Source organism: Zingiber officinale, chromosome 4A (assembly GCF_018446385.1).
Source record: "Zingiber officinale cultivar Zhangliang chromosome 4A, Zo_v1.1, whole genome shotgun sequence".
Lineage (NCBI taxonomy): Eukaryota > Viridiplantae > Streptophyta > Magnoliopsida > Zingiberales > Zingiberaceae > Zingiber > Zingiber officinale.
In genome coordinates, this window is record NC_055992.1 from 140,751,323 (window position 1) to 140,769,240 (window position 17,918).

The 17,918-nt window shown below is 36.1% G+C and overlaps 2 protein-coding genes and 1 pseudogene across 3 annotated transcripts; all 3 read right to left on the reverse strand.

Annotated features, from left to right (window-relative positions):
* Window positions 1–2,002: 2,002 nt before the first annotated feature.
* On the reverse strand, window positions 2,003–5,474 carry LOC121972853 (annotated as a pseudogene).
* A 3,171-nt stretch (window positions 5,475–8,645) lies between these two features.
* LOC121971501 (KH domain-containing protein At4g18375-like) lies at window positions 8,646–15,747 on the reverse strand. Of its 2 annotated transcripts, none has more exons than XM_042522801.1 (8): window positions 15,632–15,747; window positions 13,460–14,031; window positions 11,599–12,093; window positions 11,272–11,511; window positions 10,927–11,196; window positions 10,691–10,746; window positions 10,500–10,590; window positions 8,646–9,082 (listed from the first exon to the last, which is right to left on the reverse strand). In XM_042522801.1, exons 2-8 carry the CDS (start codon window positions 14,027–14,029, stop codon window positions 8,951–8,953), a joined length of 1,854 nt encoding a protein of 617 aa, XP_042378735.1. In that variant the 5' UTR covers window positions 14,030–14,031; window positions 15,632–15,747; the 3' UTR covers window positions 8,646–8,950. The 2 variants fall into 2 exon arrangements, with proteins under 2 accessions (XP_042378735.1, XP_042378734.1); XM_042522800.1 differs by having other exon boundaries at window positions 15,548–15,746.
* A 1,005-nt stretch (window positions 15,748–16,752) lies between these two features.
* On the reverse strand, window positions 16,753–17,683 carry LOC121973732 (protein LURP-one-related 6-like). Its single transcript, XM_042525107.1, has 3 exons — window positions 17,418–17,683; window positions 17,095–17,340; window positions 16,753–17,020 (listed from the first exon to the last, which is right to left on the reverse strand). The coding sequence occupies exons 1-3, from the start codon at window positions 17,649–17,651 to the stop codon at window positions 16,892–16,894; spliced, it is 609 nt and encodes a 202-aa protein (XP_042381041.1). The 5' UTR covers window positions 17,652–17,683; the 3' UTR covers window positions 16,753–16,891.
* Between the last annotated feature and the right edge of the window lie 235 nt (window positions 17,684–17,918).

The window sequence follows — 17,918 nt, forward strand, 5'->3', positions numbered from 1 at the left end:
CGGGAGTCTGCAAGATGAGATGCGCAGAACAGGGTCGATGCACAGGTCTGGAGGCGATATCAGATCGGGGTCAACGAGTACAAAGACCCAGCCTAGGGATCACGGACTGAGGAGACCAGGCACAACACGACAAGCAAACAAGATAATCGTAACCACCTGTCAGAGAATAATCAGAGTGTCAGGGAATATGCCAACGGTTGGGGGCTCAATGCCCCTTCAGTTCTTCTGCCAGTCTATGGGAGGATGCCACGTGTCATTCACCGCCAGACAAAGTCTGACATCCGACATTCCCTGACATCCGCCAGACTCCAGAAGCACCCGTTGCAGTATAAAAAGGGATGCTTTGTCCCTTACGCAGGTACGCTCTCTGGTCATTTCACACTCGTTCTTTACTTTTCGTCCTTTCTCTGTGTTTCTGAGAAAAAAGTACCTGACTTGAGCGTCAGAGGACCTGACCCGGAGACTTTTTCCCTGGTTTCTGGTCTCTAACGGCCCAGGTGCTTGTCTGAGTATGTGCAGAGCCCTCGAGTCATCATCTCCCGTCATCGGCTTGTGCGAGCCCTTCCGGCGGGTGCCAGATCAACCTGGCTCCGCAACGACTTTCCGTCAACACCGACTCCAGCACAACCCGCCTCTGTCCGACTCAACTTCCGGACGGGATCAGTGATAATACTCATTTCAGATGGTCCAGTATCATCAACCTCTCCCTCCCCTCTCCTCCCGACTAAATACAAACAGGTAAATCATAATCGATATTTTATCATGCAACAGTGGCTCTTTACGATAGAGATCTAAGACATCCAACGGAACGTTATACATCCATTAGAATTTACCTTAAAATATATTAGAGCAATTATCTATCTAGTTACCAACTATGTCATCTTGTTGCAGTAAGTCTGAGGTCACTCTAGCACCGCTAATTGGCCCGCTAATTGGTACTAACTTACTAAAAGAACCACATAAAAGATCAAATGAGAAACTTTCATAGTTAGTTGTAGAAAAATGTATGTGCCTATAGGCTCGTGATGCTAGCCTTTACTTTTAATCATTAATATTGTTATTTTACTTTATAAAGTAATGATAAAAACTAAACTTATCCGCAAATTAGGAGAAAGTCGTCTATCTATAATAAAACCAAAAAAAAAAAAAGTTTAAGCCATAGCTATCGCTTTGAACTAGTCCATTTGATATATTTTACAGATAAGCAACTAACAGATCAGCACAAAAAAGAAGAAAAACTATATATTGATCGAGGCGAGCCAAACCTAGCGAGCTACGTTTGGAGTTTGGAGGTACCCACAAGTAACAAATTTGATCATTGTATTTGTTGTTGTTCATATTGGCTGGTGATTGAAGGGTTCCAACTTGCAAGAGAATCTACGGAAGTCAACAGGGAGCCAGTCGAGGAAATCTAGGACATGGTCAAACGGGTTAATAGATGTCCAGAATCTCACAATTCAGTCTACTTGGTCGAGTTTCTCATAAAAATGTCTTGCTCTTGAATTCTTCATGATTAATGGATTGGAATTTTGAGTGCAAGATTTTGTGTTCTAGTTGATGATTAAGCCTAATTACAGGTAAATTTTAAAATAAAAAATGACAAATTATATTTCTTTTTTGTTTTTGCAGGATCCAATATGTATGTCAATTTCAGAAGAATTGTCTAGGAGAAGGCATTTGGAAATCTAAGCTTCCAAGATAAGAGGAATAGTCAACTTAGAAAATAATATCGAATTCTATGTCGTATAAAGTCGGTTAAATTCTTTGACGATTCATGAATAGTTGTCTAGGTCATGCAAACTCTTTCAAATTTGCAGCCATACATTGCCAAGGTAAAGACAATTCGCATTTATATCAAGATTGTATTCTATTTATCGTCTACTTTGGCTCAGAAGTCCTCTACGGAAGTCTTTTGTGAGTAAGAATTCTAGAAGTTATTTTCTATAAAGTTGAAGGTCTTGGATAATTCCAATTGACAGATTCAATTTCTACAAAGCATTTGTTATTGTACAAATTCTGGCTTCTCACTTCCATCCCCAGTGAGATTAATTTCATCTTAGTCTCCGGTGAATAAAATAGAAACCTGCACATTGACGCGGACTTGGCTATAGAGAATGAGATCATAACCAATTTTCCTAAATGAGTGATAATAATCAATATATTTCGCAATGAACCTTTCTAGACATAAGCTAAGACAAAACAACTTCAAAATCTAGTGTAGTTCAGCATTTGTCGAAGCCTAAGCCTAGTGTCGTTAACTACTACATTTCGAAGGAAGAATGTCTAACAAAAAAATTGAAATGTTCAAAGAGGAAACGAACATTCTACCAATAGTTGTTTGCTCTAGTGGTAAGTGGGTTAAATTCTATTCATACAACTGCACTATTGCAAGGGGTTAAACCTTTCCTCTACTACCTCAAACAGGTAATACACATTGTAGCGTAGACCAAAAGAGAAAGAAACAGACATTCTCATCGGGGTACTACATAAGATGTGTCACTATTTTTATGTACTCTTTTTTTCCGAATACCACATCGGTTAATCGTGTGTTGTTCCGATGCCTATGTTAACCAGCCTCTTCATTACAATTTGAAAGGAATAGAAAATTCATCAGGAACATCGGAATGCTTACTACTTTTGCGCTTGACCTTTCCAGTCTATCCCCATAGTTTGTTCAGCTTTTCCTTTGCTTCTGGAGGGAAATCATAGGTTAACCAGTAAGGAACCTGCAGTCACGGAATTGAGGCAACTTATGCTCACTTGCTTCTTCTAATCGAATGAAGATTAAAAAATCCAAGCGAAAAAAATACGGCATACTATATATCAACCAACCCAATAGAACTCATCGAATGCTATTTAAATTTTAAACCACCTGTTCTTAGCTAAGATCACATGAATTAATCCCACTAAAACAAGGCTAAGATTGATATATTGTATCATTTAATAGTTTAAATTGACAATAAAAACATGCTAATAGCATGGCTAATTTACATAGTATATCCTCAGCCGATTTGAACAATCAACAATTTGTTCCATCCCAAACTAAAATGAGAAGAAATGCTATTATAGATCAGTCACCTCGGCAAGGATCTCTGCAGATGTAACTCCTGTTTCTTCTTTCAATTCCCTAAAGGCGGCAATCCTAGAGTCTTCTTCTCCCTCTATACCACCCTGAAGAAGAAGTTCATAAAAGATAGGATAACTTCGGTAGCAAACAGAAAAACATATCAAAAATTGAAGATCCAATATCCAAGATTTTCGTGTTTGACAGTAGCTGAGAAAAAATTTTAATCATCAATTCGAAACAAACTTCTATAGCCATGTGACAAACTAGAATCAGAGAAAGTATGTCTTAACCAGAAGTGTCATTTGTAATCATTCTTTGATAAATACTCAATTTTAGGAGGATTAAGTTAGTAAAAACTCTATTGTCTTTACTATAATTATTCAGTAAAAGAAAATTTTAATAATTCTCTCACAATGATTTTATAATATTGGTTTTGGTTTTATTTAAATAAGAAAAAAAATCTATTATAAGCATTTAAAATGCTCATAGTTAATTTATTATATTTAAAGTATTTTAGAATATATTTAATTATGGTCATTTTAAATATTATTATGGTGAGTATAATACATTAAACAATTACTTTACTTATTCTAATTTAAGCAACTATTTTGCTCACAATAATTAATTGACCTTTTATATAAACTAATGCTAATCACTATAGGTTGTATTTGACCAAATATTTTAATTTATCTATTTGATGAACTCTCTACCTCCACCAATTTATTCCATGGAAACTAGAAAAACGAAATGTTCTATAAGAGGAGAATATAACAACATCTAGGATTTATGAGGTAGGCTCTTTCCCTTCTTTCCTTATCGATCCACATCTCCTATTGGTGCACATCTCGTATCGTATTATGGTTTTTTCTTCGTGACTTTGCATCTTGCTCTTTTGTTAAAATTCATCAAAATGCAAAGACATGCAAACAAGCATAACACAAGAAAATATGTCCATTGCCAAGAGAAGAAGAGGAAGAGCCTTTCTCACAAGTCCTAGATGCTGATATATTCTTTTTCTCCAAAACTTTAAGTATTTCAAATACCATAAGATTGAAAGTTCACTGAATGAATACATTTGGTGAAATACATTCAAAAGAGTTTGGATTTAGCATAAATAAAAAACTAATTAGAATAAGAGTAACAATTATTTAAACAATAATAAGTAACAGTTGTTTAACCTATTGTACACACTACAATAATATGAAAATATTATCATAATGAAATATTATAAAAAAACAAAGAAAACATAGATATTCAAAGATCATATATCTCAAATCATTTAATCAATTAATTAAAGTATTGACCTAAATTACCTTTTATACAGCAACAACAATCAAGCCTATGGATCCTCTTACGTCATTGGGTGTTAGGTGTTATCCCCATACTATATCATCATGTATATTTAAATAAATTTTATCCTTTTTTATTATTATTAGCCAAGTCTTGTTTTTTTTTATCTTTCTCTTCTTTATTTAATGTGCGTATTTACTATAATTTAAAATCGTCTAACTGAAGTATTTATTGGTCTGACCTAAATTACCTTTTATAGGACAATAATTCCAAAAAATGATAATTTAAAATAACTTGTACTCTTAAGCTTTCTGATCATTCAAGGAAGCTTAATTCCTTGATGGAAAACAAATCTTAATCACAAGAACTAAACTTCCATTCTGTGTTTGAAGAAATTGGAAAAAGACTCTGTTTCGCCTGGTGTTTAACTGGCTTAGCAATATGCTTTGATTATGATCGATTTTATCTAATCCCAATCTACAAGATTAGAAGTATTGAAACGTCAAATCCAAAGTTTTTCATCAGAAACATTCAAAATAGAGCATCAAATTCCCACTTCTTATTCATTATCATCAAAACCATCACACTAAGACACCAATTACAAAGGAATTTAGATGAAACCAATGGAAACAATACGGTACATGCCGCAACTGTAAATGAATCCACCTTTACTTCAAGCAATCAGGCACAAAATGACAGAATGAAATGGAACAATCCACAGATGTTCAGTTTTTAGCACATCAAACTCGTTTACTTTTTCAACAAGGAAAGACAAGTGCAGCAAGGCGATTACACTCACCTGAGGCATTTGCCAAGCGCCGGGGACATCGAGCCTTGAAGCCGAAAAGATCTGAAAGCACGAAACCATCCATCATACGAACGCTCGAGAGACGAGGAACCGACACGAAGTGCCACGGACGTTGTCATCGGGATTGGCGAGGCAGATCCCCACGTTCCTTCAGTAGCCCAGGGGAGAACTTGGCGGCGACGAGGGGCGCGGCTTTGGCCAGGAGAACGCGAAGTTGAGGAACGCAGGAGGATCGGACGAGGAGAGAAAGGGGATTGTCCAGGGGCAGCGGGGAGGCGGCAGAGAGAGGAGACCACCATGGCTGCGCATTGCCCGTCGCCAAACTAGCATTTTTGGATCAAGATTCATTGAACAGTGTAGCTAATTTTAGTGAAATGGTAACATAAAAATTGGAGGAATTTTTAAACAAATTTCATTTTTCTCAAGTAGATAGGGAAAATAAACCTCTATAAACTTTAAAAAAACTTGAAAGTTTTTATAATTTTGAGTAAATTTAAAAATTGGCACAGCTTAGGTTTTAAAGTGTCTGACTAGTAGACTAGTTCAAACTAGCTAATTGGCACTTAATGGAGTCAGATTCTTGATCCCTGATTTTTTGGATCAGGAGAAGCCCTTAAATTTGTTGGTGGGATGAATTGTATCCTATTTGTTTAACACGTAGGGTACCAATCAATGAATAGATAGAGATGGACATATTGACAGGGGTCCAAGAATTTTGGATTACAGAATTCCTACTCAAAATTTAAGATCTCTGCCCCTAGATTAGTTGATTGGTGTTGTGCAATCGTACCTCTAGTGGTCCAATATGATCTTAAATTTTGATAGTTGAATAAAAGGTTTAAGTTAGATATTGATTTATAATTTGATATGTGTTTGAGTGCTTTAAGGACTTAGAGTGGTCAAGATAGTAAGACCAATAGCTTAAAGGTATGGAAAGATTAAACAATGATGGTACAGGACATTTTGAAGAACTGCAAGGCGGGAGCAGCAAGATGGTGGTGGAGCAGCCTTAGAGTGATAATCGTGGCAAAAGGTGAAATGCTCGTCTTCAGCGCTCCCGCCGTACTCAATCCAAGATCATCACGAGGAAGGTAAATCGTAACATCTGAACGAGCATGTGACGGACAAGGTGTAATACGGGGATAGGGGATTTATTCCCCAGCTGCCCCAAGGATTGACCCTGCGACCTCATTGTGGCAACACCCGCCACATACCAACTCGGATGATCTGCGGGGTCAGCCTTAGAATGGTAACCAATTGCAGCAAAAGGCGAAATCCTCGCCCCCAGGGCCCCCACCGACCGGACCCATGGTCATTGTGAGGGAGGTAAATCGCAGCACCCGAACTAACATGGGACGGACCGGATGGGATACAGGAATAGGGGATTTATTCTCCCATTGCCACTGAGTTTCGACCCGGTGACCTCATTGCAGCAACTTTCGTCCCATGCCATCTCGGATGATCCACGGACTACAAAGCATCATCATCAGGTGGGCATAGATTTTCTGGATTACAAAAAAAAAATAATCCAGAAGATGAACTATATCATTCATAAATAAAATTTTATGAACCCTACTTATTATACAGGTGGAATCCATGAAATTCCACCTATAAATGATGTCTGGTCTACGACCAAGAATTATAGTCCAAAGGATTATATGGCTCATCAGGTTGGCAGTTTGATGACTCAAAATCTGTAGGAGATAGGAAAAGGTTGTATAAAATGTATAGGACCGTTAGGACAAAAGTATTGAGGCAGTTAAGACAACCGCCGTCGAAGATAGACTTCGCATATGGAAGAGTCGAGGGTTCATATGCATCAAAGGATTGATTAACCATTCTTTACAATAACTTTTAGTTTGCTTGTATATTGGATGAACTAATTAGTGAATGCAGAATTTTAGATTTACAGGAAAAGTATATTATAGCTCATTCTTTTAGAATTGCAAATGTGGATTTTCTTCCTAAAAAAGCTGGCCTTTGCCCGAGCTCCATTTTTCTTCTCCTCTTCTTTTCTTTTCATTTTTATTTTTTTGTCAAAAACAAATAAACCCTCAATTTCAAATATTATTAGTCCATCTTCTCCTCTTCTTTTCTTCTTTTTTTTTTTTTTGTCAAAACAAATAAACCCTCAATTTCAAATATTATTAGTCCATCTTCTCCTCTTCTTTTCTTCTTTTTTTTTTTTTTGTCAAAACAAATAAACCCTCAATTTCAAATATTAGACATTCTTCGTGATTATTTCGTTAAACAATACTTATATAGTTCACCATATATATACATCGATGGGTGAGTATCTAATTCCTTGTGCCAACTTGTCTAACTGTTAATTTAAGTTTTTTTAATTATTTAATTTTTTTCATTTAAAAAAACATTTATTTATCATGTTAATAAAAATTTATTGATAAATATAATCAAACGTATTCATTTAATTTAATAAATTATTCTTGACCTTGTGGGTATTAAACAAACTCTTATCAAATTGAATAACAGAGTTGTATTAACTTTGTAGTTGTTAAGAGGCAACTGTCTCATCCTTAATTTCAACACATCAGGCAACTGTCTCATCCTTAATGGATCAAGAGGCACAGCCAAGATTCCAGTGACATCTTTATTTTAATTCCATTACTTGCATGGGAGAGATTGAAAAAAAGTTAATTAGTGGTGGCTTCAACCGATGGCCAAAAAAGAATGCAAGACTTGGCAGGAACCTAATCCAAACAAAGCTCCTTTTAGACATTACCACACAATTAAAATGACCAGTATCATGAAATTATTAAACAGGATGGCGATCTCCAACGATGTCCAAAGAATAAAAAGAACAAAACAAAATGTTTTCAGTTTGATCTACTGGAGCTTGCCTGCCCTTTGATCAATATTTGCTGCAGCCAGACAACATTGACTCTCCGTATCTCGAAGCCTCAGCAGGTTCAGGCTCCACCACGAGTCAAGTTTCCAAACAAAGTAAGAAAACGCGAGTGAAGAAGTGTGGGAGGCAGTACCTGGTAACTAATACTAAAGCATCCAACAAAAAATTGGAGGGCTGCTTGTTTAATTAATATAGAAAGATAGGAAACTGGGGATGGATATGAGCACATGAAGTGAATGACGATCAGCAAAGAAAAGCAAGAGTGACAGAGTGTTGGAAGCAATACCCGATAACTAATACTGAAGTGTCAACCGCCATGAATTCCATCCAACAAAAAGTTGGGGGTTTTGTTTGAGAAATATAGAAAGGTGAGGATGGATGAGCACATGAAATGAATGAAGATCAGCTACGAAAAGAGAAGGGCAAATAAAGAAACTAGAGACTGAAGTCTATTGATGATAACTGCAGATCAAGAGCCAAAAAATGTTATATTCAGCACCAACTATGAGTAGCCACCCCCATTTTTTAAGTTTCACAGGTGAGCGAGTATCAGGTACAGAGCAATGAATAAACACATCGCTCTTCCTGTTAACGGATAAAGCTCCGTGACGAAGGAGAAGCACGAGTTTATCAGATTAAAAAGTATTAAGAACAGTCAGCAAAGACTTTTCAGACAGGAGCATGTCAACGATGCAGTTAAAATTCACAAGATACATCAAAACGAGGAAGTTGAGCAGAGAAATTCTATGATAAGAGTATTGAAAGAGTACTGATGGTCCAGATGGTCACTAATCAATTTGGTACACCACACAGTGAGAGTAGTCGCCCGTTGTTCCCCAACCTAAGAGGACTATGGAAAAGTTCAAGTGAGCCATAAAACAACTTAATTCACCTACTCTGGTGCTCGACTATAATCTTAAGTAGACATGATGAAAGCCTGAATTAGGTTCTCTGCTGTACGCTTCTGCTCGGCGGTACCAGAAATACGTGCAACTCGTTCAAAGGGAGATGTTTTTGAGTCCACAACTTCCACATGAGCCCCTGATATCTGTAATATGAAACAGAAAATTAGTAATTATCATTAAGTGACCAATTAATAGGTGAGATGAGAAATCAAAAATCCAAACTGGAAAGAAAAAAAAAGAACCCGTCACAGAATAGAGTTAATGATAAATTGAAAGAGGAAACTTGCAATTGTTTAAATGCTTAAATGTTATATAAAAGCGAAACTGAAATTGTTTAAATGTTATACAAAAGGAGAACCACAAAAGTCGTTTGAAGGCTAGCATTTAAACTTATTGTTCTTATTATACTTTATTATTTTGAGTTCTCTTTGTATAATATTAGCCTAAAGAAAATTGTAAGAGGCTTTTCTTCACCAAGAAGAGTAATTCGCTGAAGAGTCATATGCTGTGGAATAGGAAAAATGATCCCGAACCACATTATAATGAAGTGTTAGCATTTTTTTTCTTGTCTTGTTAATTTCCATTGTATTAATTGTTTGATTGACCATGCTGAGCTAATAGCAAGAGCATAAGTCTTAATCAAATGTTATATCCCCCTCTTACCATTCAGTCACTATCCCTCGCAGTCCTAATAAATGGTACCAGGGAGGTGTCTTCTATAATATCTAGTTAAAAATGAGAACAATTGTATATTTAACAAACCATCATGTGCATATATATTTAATTTATTTATTTTTTAATTACATTCACTTTGGAGACACGACTTCCAATTGAATACTATATTACTTCATATTAATAAGAACAATTGTACCAAGTCAACTGTCTTTCTTGCTAAAGCATCGAAGAATGAATAGGAGTGTCTATCCACCAAATAAAACTACACTCAAAATTAAACCAAACATCTTTTTTTTTTGTGGTAGAGTTTGGTTTCGTGTAAACCAAATAACTATTTGCTACTTTAACCAGCAAACTACTAACATTTTAATAGATAGCCAATACACATACGTAATTAAGAAACAGATTTTTAGTTATATTAAATTTGGGCCAATTCAATTTGAAACCAAAACTTATTTAGACATTTTCAAATCAAACCAATTCTTTTGTATGAAACTAATCAAATCAAAAGCTTCAGCTTGGTTCAGTTCAATTTTAGCTTTGAAATGGAATGAACAAATAGGAATATCAACGGAAAGACTAGCTTGATCTTCCTCTAACTTACCTAACAGTCCCAAGATAAAAAAAAAGTTCCTGAAATCCCTTAGTGTGGTATGTCAAACGTATCTTCCTTCTATAGATTTTACATAACATGAGAATGTGAAATAGTCAACAAATAAATGTTTAGGGGCATTATAAGAAAAACATGAAGAATCTGAAGTTATATTACAACTAAAAACACTTAGACAACAAAACCACAAACCAATCAAAAGCTTTTCATGTTCCTCACTACTATAAAACCAAATAAACATAGTTAAAATATGACGGTGATTAGTAAAAACTCACCTTTCTGATATTATCAAGGTTTGTGCCTCCTTTTCCCATTACTTTTGACAAGGCTCCTGGAGGAATCACTATATCAAAATATGCAGGTAATCTGCAACCAGAGAAAAGATCAGAGAATAATTTATTTTATTGATGGTACATACTAGACTAGTAAAATTTAAGATAGGACAGATTGATATAAAATTTCATACCCTCCTCCATAAGACTTCGATGAATACGAAGACAGTGATCCATAACTATCTCTAGCCTTGATAGAGAGCACAGAATGTTATCAGAACATAAGTTGGTGACCATGCACGCATTAACATGAGTGAGTGCAAAGATAGAAACATAATGAAATTATTTTCATAATGAAGGGCAAGAAAAACTACTATATCACAACCTCAATCATAATAAAAGGATAATTAGATTATAGAAGGAGGTATACCGGCATTGTGTTGTAACCATATAAACTACTGCCAGAGAATCCTCCCAGTCCCCTCTCAGCTTCTACTCTATGGTCATAGTTCAGCGGTGCACGAGGTGGATTTTCAGGTAACACTTGCGATACTGACAAACTGCTAGAATGAAGAGGAACGTTCTGATTGGTATCCTTGTGAACATTCTGATTACTCTCCTTATCTTTCAAAGAATCTTCTCTGAGCCTAAATACAACTTGCCGAAGTGCATCACGCAACCTCCCTACCTCCCCAGACACCTGCCATCATAAAGGACCAAGATATGAAAGGTGAAGCCAAATATAATAAACCTGAGAGTCCAGAAACAAGCAAACCTCCACAAGCTCAGAGTCAGAAGAAGCATTTTTGGGTTTTTTCCCCTTGGATATGTAAATAATTGCCTTAGTCGACTTTCGCATGTCATTTATAATGGAACCACTCTTTCCTATCAAGCATCCTATGGCTTTTGAAGGAACAAGAAGACGGATATTAGCATTGTTGTCATCTTGATCATTAATCTTTTCTTGAAGCAGCAAAACAGCTTCGATTGCAGAAGATTTCACATCATTGGTCGACTGCACAGTGAGAGTCAAGATCTCAAAATATGTTAGATAATTGTGTGACAAGGAAGCATGAAAACGAGGGAAGAAAACATTTCTAACCTCAGTAGAGGTGACTGTGATAATACACTCATCAGTATCATCCTTCTTGTCATCAACACTTATAGTTGCACCACTGGATTGCCTTATGCTCTTTATGGTGCTCCCTCCCTTGCCGATTACACGTCCAATCTTATCCGATGGGCATAGAACTTGGAGGACCAGGTCCTCTGAATGAGTTGGAGCACCATATCCAGGAACAATAGGAACAGTTGATGGTAAGAATGGCCATACATTCGTTGTATCAGTAAAACCAGAAATTTCAGATGAGAAGCGAGATGCAGGTATGACCGGTGGCACTGATCCAGGAGACAAAAGAGAGTCTGTATGGGAATAGAGGCTGCCAGCTGGAATTATAGGAACATCTGAAGGAATTATAATGGGTGGTAGATCAGGAATTGAGGTATCGAGAGAAATTTCTTCTTTGGGTGAGAATTTGTACATGATAGCAGAAATAGCAGTTAATGCTGTTTCAACTGCTTCAGCATCACCAGTAATCTGTGCAGAAGTACAGATAGAAAGATGAGATTTGAGGTAGCATCCTTGTGCTACTTGTGCTTTAATCAAGCTGACATCAAACTATAACATGATATGAGAGAATTGTTTGTGAACATATTGATGCGTCAGGCTAAAAGCCTAGACAGTCTTTTAAGGTGACATAATTGCATATGATGACATTCCAGAATGAAAACAGTTGCTGAAACCAAAAAGGCAGCAGGCAGATAAAGGAAAAAACTTGTGTAACGGTTGAATTATCATACTTTAGGTTCCCAATCTTTCAGAATAGTCTATTATGTGCATAATCAAAGGAATTAATTCTGGTGTCTGACAGTCTTCAACAGGAATTGAGTTTAAACAAAAAGGTTTGTATTAAGATTTACAAGATGAATAACACTTAGATTCAGAAGAGCATAATATCCTTCCAAACGAATTTGACATTAAAATAATGAAAGGTGGATCATCCAAGGTAACACATTTTGGGCAAATAACAAGAGAATAAGATAGGTTGACTTCTGAGCAAAGGAAGGGTTAAGATGGTCATATATTGGGAGAACATAATCCTTTTTCCAAAAATCAGGGTGGGATTGCAGAAACAGAGATCATATTCACCACCAAAAGAGATGTGTCCCAAAGAAAGAATCAATGAGTTACAAAAATTAGAAACTGATTCGATCTTTAAGTGTTCACAATTACAATTTTAGGCTACTCAAACTTGTAGATAGTTCAGTATGGACATTGGGAATGATTTTGAGTTAAAATATCTTACGGTTTCCACGGATTGCCTAAATCAAAGGATGAGATTACTTGGAAAAAAGTTTAGAAACAGGACTAAAATGCAATTGCAATTCAAAGAGTGAGATAGGTTGTATACTGTTGGGTGACAACATTTTTCAAAAAACACCTTGGCACTGCAAAAACAGATTTCATGTTAATTATCTAACAAGATGTGGATTTACAATGGTATCAATGAATTACAAAGATTACTACTAAAAGGAATGCAATTTCCATTTCTAGAGAAAGATCATATGCTAACAGAATGACTGCAATAAACTTTTTATGGGTTACTTCCATCATTTCACAGTAAGCTGACAGACCAATAGCCAGTTATCATCTCCATTGAGTTTATAAAAATTGAAATAATATCTATATGTTACCCAATCAATAGCTGTATGAAAGAGTCGATGGCAAATTGGAGGTGAACTTGCTGCATATTTTGTGTTCATTACATAGAATATTCTTTCAAAAAATATAAGTGTATCAGTTAATCAAACCTCAAAAAACAAAATCCTATAAAATACAGAGAAATGAGTTAACAACATCTTATGATCCTACTCATTTCACTGATATGAATATGTTTTATTACCTGAAGAAAGTTATCATAACTCATTGCACAGGAATGTGCAGCATTAGCGGGATCCTTTGACATGATTTGGATGTTTGCTCCAGTCTTGGATCTCAGCTTCTTGATGGTAGTCCCAGACTTACCAATGATATTTGCAGATTGACTTGCTGGCACAAGCATATGACACTCATGTTTGTGTGACCTTTCAGTGTCATTAGAGTTATCGAGAACATTTACTATAGCCTCATGGACCTTCAGTAATGCATCCTGAGCAGGACAGAGAGGTTCGAGAACATCTTCATCAATATCAATATGATTCTTCTCCCTAACATAGCAATAAATAGTAATAACCCTCTTATCCGCACCAGGAAAAGGATCAACAATTTGGATTTTAGCATGTGTCTCCTTCCTTATGTTGTTTATGACTTTACCACTCTTGCCAATCACTCCACCAATAACACCAACTGGACAAAGAATACGATATACAACCAGCTCACTATCACTAGTATTATCCTTATAACCCAGTCTTTTCTTCTGTTGTTTTCCTTCATAGTCATTATCTCTCTGCTGGCGCTTTCCGATTTCAACCATATCTGTACAAAGAAACAAGTTTATGGAGCATTTAGAGCCATAATTGGACTAAAAGTTGCAAATAAAGACCCCATAAAATTTGCATGACCTTAAAATACAACGGTGATATTTAGGACAGGCTAGATGGATCTTACCCGATTAACCTTATGTAAAACAACATTACTACTAATGTGTAGATATTTCGAATCCCTTTTAGTTACATTAAGAACCTTTTTGGTATCTCTCAATCGCTCACACTTTGTAGTTTATTGACTCTAACTTGACTAATTATAAAATCTCTATAATGGTCTTATTTGAACATATTTATACAGTGTTAGCCTAAATTTTTCTAATTTTATCAACTATTATAGCTTTACTTAATTGAACTTGAAGAGGAAATCTAATATTACATTTTTTCCACTAACTTCACTCATTTATCTTAGCATTCTCATCTATCGTATATCAGTTTCTATGCCCTTTTCTTAGCTGCCACATAAGGTCAATATTTTTTTTCCAGTAACCTCGCCTTTCATCTTAGAATTCCCATCTATGTTATACTAGTTTAATGTGTTTGTTGGTTCCAAACAATAACCCATAAAGTGTGATTGACCACACCACAATCATAATGTTTTTCATTTTTAGCCTACCAGGCACACCACCATCTCACAAGACTCTCAAAGCCCACCTAATTTCTGTTTTATTAACAGACATTTCACCAATATCTTCACTTTATTAAATTATAGATCCAAGATATCTAATACTCTTTTTTTCATTGCTGAAATAATATTTCCTACATACAATCTTAGCACTTAATTGAAAAAACTTAGTTTATAATTTCTTTCCCAATTCAAAAAAAAGTTTAATCTACGCTCACAATATGTGTACACACACTATACAAGATATACATTAACATCTATATACACGCGCAAATTATGTATTACACACGCCACAGGCACGACGTGTATATTATATTGTGTGTGTGTGTATCAAACAGAGAGAGATCACATATTTGGGTATCAAGCTGGTATACTAAGGGCTGATATGTGAGGGGTTTAGATAGGCAGTCAGAACCAAATATGAATATGAATTTTAAGGAACAGCTTGAGACTAACTTAAATGGACAGCTCCATCCAGCTTTAAAGAGATTATATACACCATCTAACAAGGAAAATATAGTTTATTAGGATTGGAAAGGTAGAAGAGAGCACTAAACACTAAAATTGTGTGCCCTCGACATATAAAGGTAACTACTTGGAGAGCGAGAGAGCGAGAGAGAGAGAGGAAAATCACGCTTTAAGGAAAAAAATCTAATATTACCCTAACCAAGACAAAAGAAGCTTCAAGGGAAGCATCAACAATCCTAAACGCCAGGCGTACTCGCAAGGAGAAATAAATGGCCTTATTTCTAAGCAACGTCAAAGGAGGAAGAACGAGAGATTAACTGCCTCAGGATTCAGGCGAACCACTTTAAAGATTCGGATGAGAGGATGTTGGATCTTTCCCAGATGTAAAAGCAAACTTAAAAACGAAATCTCGTACCGTAGTTGGAACGAGAAGGGACGCCGACGGACCGGGATGTGCACAAAGTGAAGGCAAGAAATCGATCGGAGGTGTGAGAGGTAACTTGGAGGCGACGAGAAGGAAGAGATGAAAAAAAAACCCTAACGCAAGCGACGGCGCGAGGAGGAATCAAGAAAAAGCTTCGTGAGGGTTTGGAGATTTTTTTTTAAGGCGATAATGACTGAACCGGCCGGACGCAACGTCAAATTATTAATTATAGGCCGTGAGCCGGTGTCTCTGAGCCGGACCGGTTCGCGAGGGTTAGTATATGGTTGTGTCGGATGGAGTTGTGTGATTATTCATTATGACATAACATAAACCTTCCTGATTGACTCTTTATTAAGAAACATATATAAAATTCGGTAAAAATAAAGGGCCTTTTTAAAAATATATTTTAATATATTTTTTCTCTAAAATATTTTTATTTAAATTTATTATAGCATCTACCAAAATATATGAAGCACTATTTATATTAAAATATTAGTTATCAAATTTAAACTATTTAAACTTCATTAAAATCATTTAACTTAATCAAAATTACTTTAAAAAATAAGATAATTTTAATTTGATTTTAAACTAAAGAAAAATATTTTTGATCAAATTTAAATATTTTTTATTAAATTTATAAAAATTATTTTAATATAACAGTGTTCTATAATAATTTTAATTTAGTTGACTAGTTGAGTTAGTTTATATTAATAAGTTGTATCGTGTTACATATTATAGTAGTTATGTTGTAAATGCTGATAAATGACGTTTGGCACAATCGGGTGTTCTTATATGGTGATGATAAGATGGCCTTGCTATTCAAATGGCTTTGGAAGGGTAAGGAAAGAAGAGTTATTGTCTGCAACAATAATAAGTTTTATCTTATTAGATGGATCGACTATATGGCATTGAATAAATAAATTTAATTTTATTATTATTAATCAAGCCTTTTTTATTCCTACTGGAAGATAAATTCACAAATGATATATTTTATCTCTAATATCTATTATTTTCTTCTTTTTTTTTACTTATGTGTGTTTATAATGGAGATCATAATCAACTTGTTCCTTGATTGCAAGACCCTGCAAAAACATCTGCTGAATAGATTTGTTATGCTTCCCTTTATTTAGGATATATTCATAAAGAACTTCTTTCTGAGTAGCTTCTATATATAACTTGATCGAAAAACTGCGAAGAAAGGAAGTGCTTAACCAACAAATGTATCAAACAAGGCATATTATATCGTGTCAGAATCACCCAGATAAGTAAATAGGGACACTAGAACTAGAACTAGAACTAGCAGAGGCATTAGCATTCATGTTTCTGTCATCTTCATCAGCACCTGGTTGACTCTCCATGAATGTTGTCGAGAACTGCAAGAACTCCGATCACAAAAGCTTGGTCATGCCCCGGCTGCACCGTCACATTGTACCAGTCCCTGCCATTCGATCCCTTCGCTCCGAGCTACTCCACATCAAAGAAACACCCTTTTTATGTTAAACTTAAAATCTTTTTTGTTCTGTAAAAGGTCCCTGTACCTGTGCAATGATGTTTCCTCTGTGATCTTCTATACTGCAAGTTCTATGAACAAAAGAGCCATTGACTTGGAAGTACTGCCTGCAGCCTTTGGTGGTGGCTTCCTGGTGTTCAATTTGGATCTTGATTTCCTTGCCGATAGGGCACTTCGGATCAGTCAAGCTGAAAATGAACTTTTTTTCCCCTTCGCAGTCGACGGAGTATCCATCCCATCGATTTCGGATGCTTAGAGATTGGACTATGCTTTCCTGCATTGCAAACACAAAAGAAGGGAAGAATAGACATTAGCTAGAGGCAATGTCTGGTCAGTTTATAGGTTTCTGACCTTCTTAGTGATGGAGAGTAATAGTCCTCCATGGCCGTCCTTCAGCCTCAGTTGGCCCTTGGCGCCGAGGGAACTGCAGCCTTCGACCATGAAGACTGCGTTCTGAGTAGAATTCATGACTACGAATCCACCTCCGCTGATGACGCGAGGCCTCTGCCTCACTGTCAAGGTGATCGGTGAGGAGGAACAGTAGGCTTTGCTGATGATGGGCATCAGTTTGCCTGGTTCGCTCATTTCTCCTCTGCGCTAGAGGAAAGAACAAGATGAGTGGTAGTTCCCTTCTCGTTTGATCGCCCTAATATAGTCGCAATCAGGTCGGCAAAAGGCGACTACGCCCCAACATCCCCATCAATCCCGGACAATACGAAGGAGTTAAATCATGGATGACTACTAATCCATCAAATAATAAAAGGCATAGTTGATGGTGGTCGAGAAAGCAGCTAATGGTTTGCTAAACAAACTTAGTGTCTCCCTCAGCGAAAAGTTCGTTATATTTGTTTA

Bases quoted from the DNA above. Each gene is read 5' to 3' on its own strand.
- LOC121971501 (XM_042522801.1), bottom strand. From the start codon at position 14,029: ATGGTTGAAATCGGAAAGCGCCAGCAGAGAGATAATGACTATGAAGGA. The intron at 10,747-10,926 runs GTATACCTCCTT...CTCTCTATCAAG, and splicing joins ATGGTTACAACACAATGCCG to GCTAGAGATAGTTATGGATC. The intron at 9,083-10,499 runs GTGAGTTTTTAC...TTCATATTACAG, and splicing joins ACCTTGATAATATCAGAAAG to ATATCAGGGGCTCATGTGGA.
- LOC121973732 (XM_042525107.1), bottom strand. From the start codon at position 17,651: ATGAGCGAACCAGGCAAACTGATGCCCATCATCAGCAAAGCCTACTGT. The intron at 17,341-17,417 runs GTCAGAAACCTA...TTTGCAATGCAG, and splicing joins TACTCTCCATCACTAAGAAG to GAAAGCATAGTCCAATCTCT. The intron at 17,021-17,094 runs GTACAGGGACCT...GATGTGGAGTAG, and splicing joins GAGGAAACATCATTGCACAG to CTCGGAGCGAAGGGATCGAA.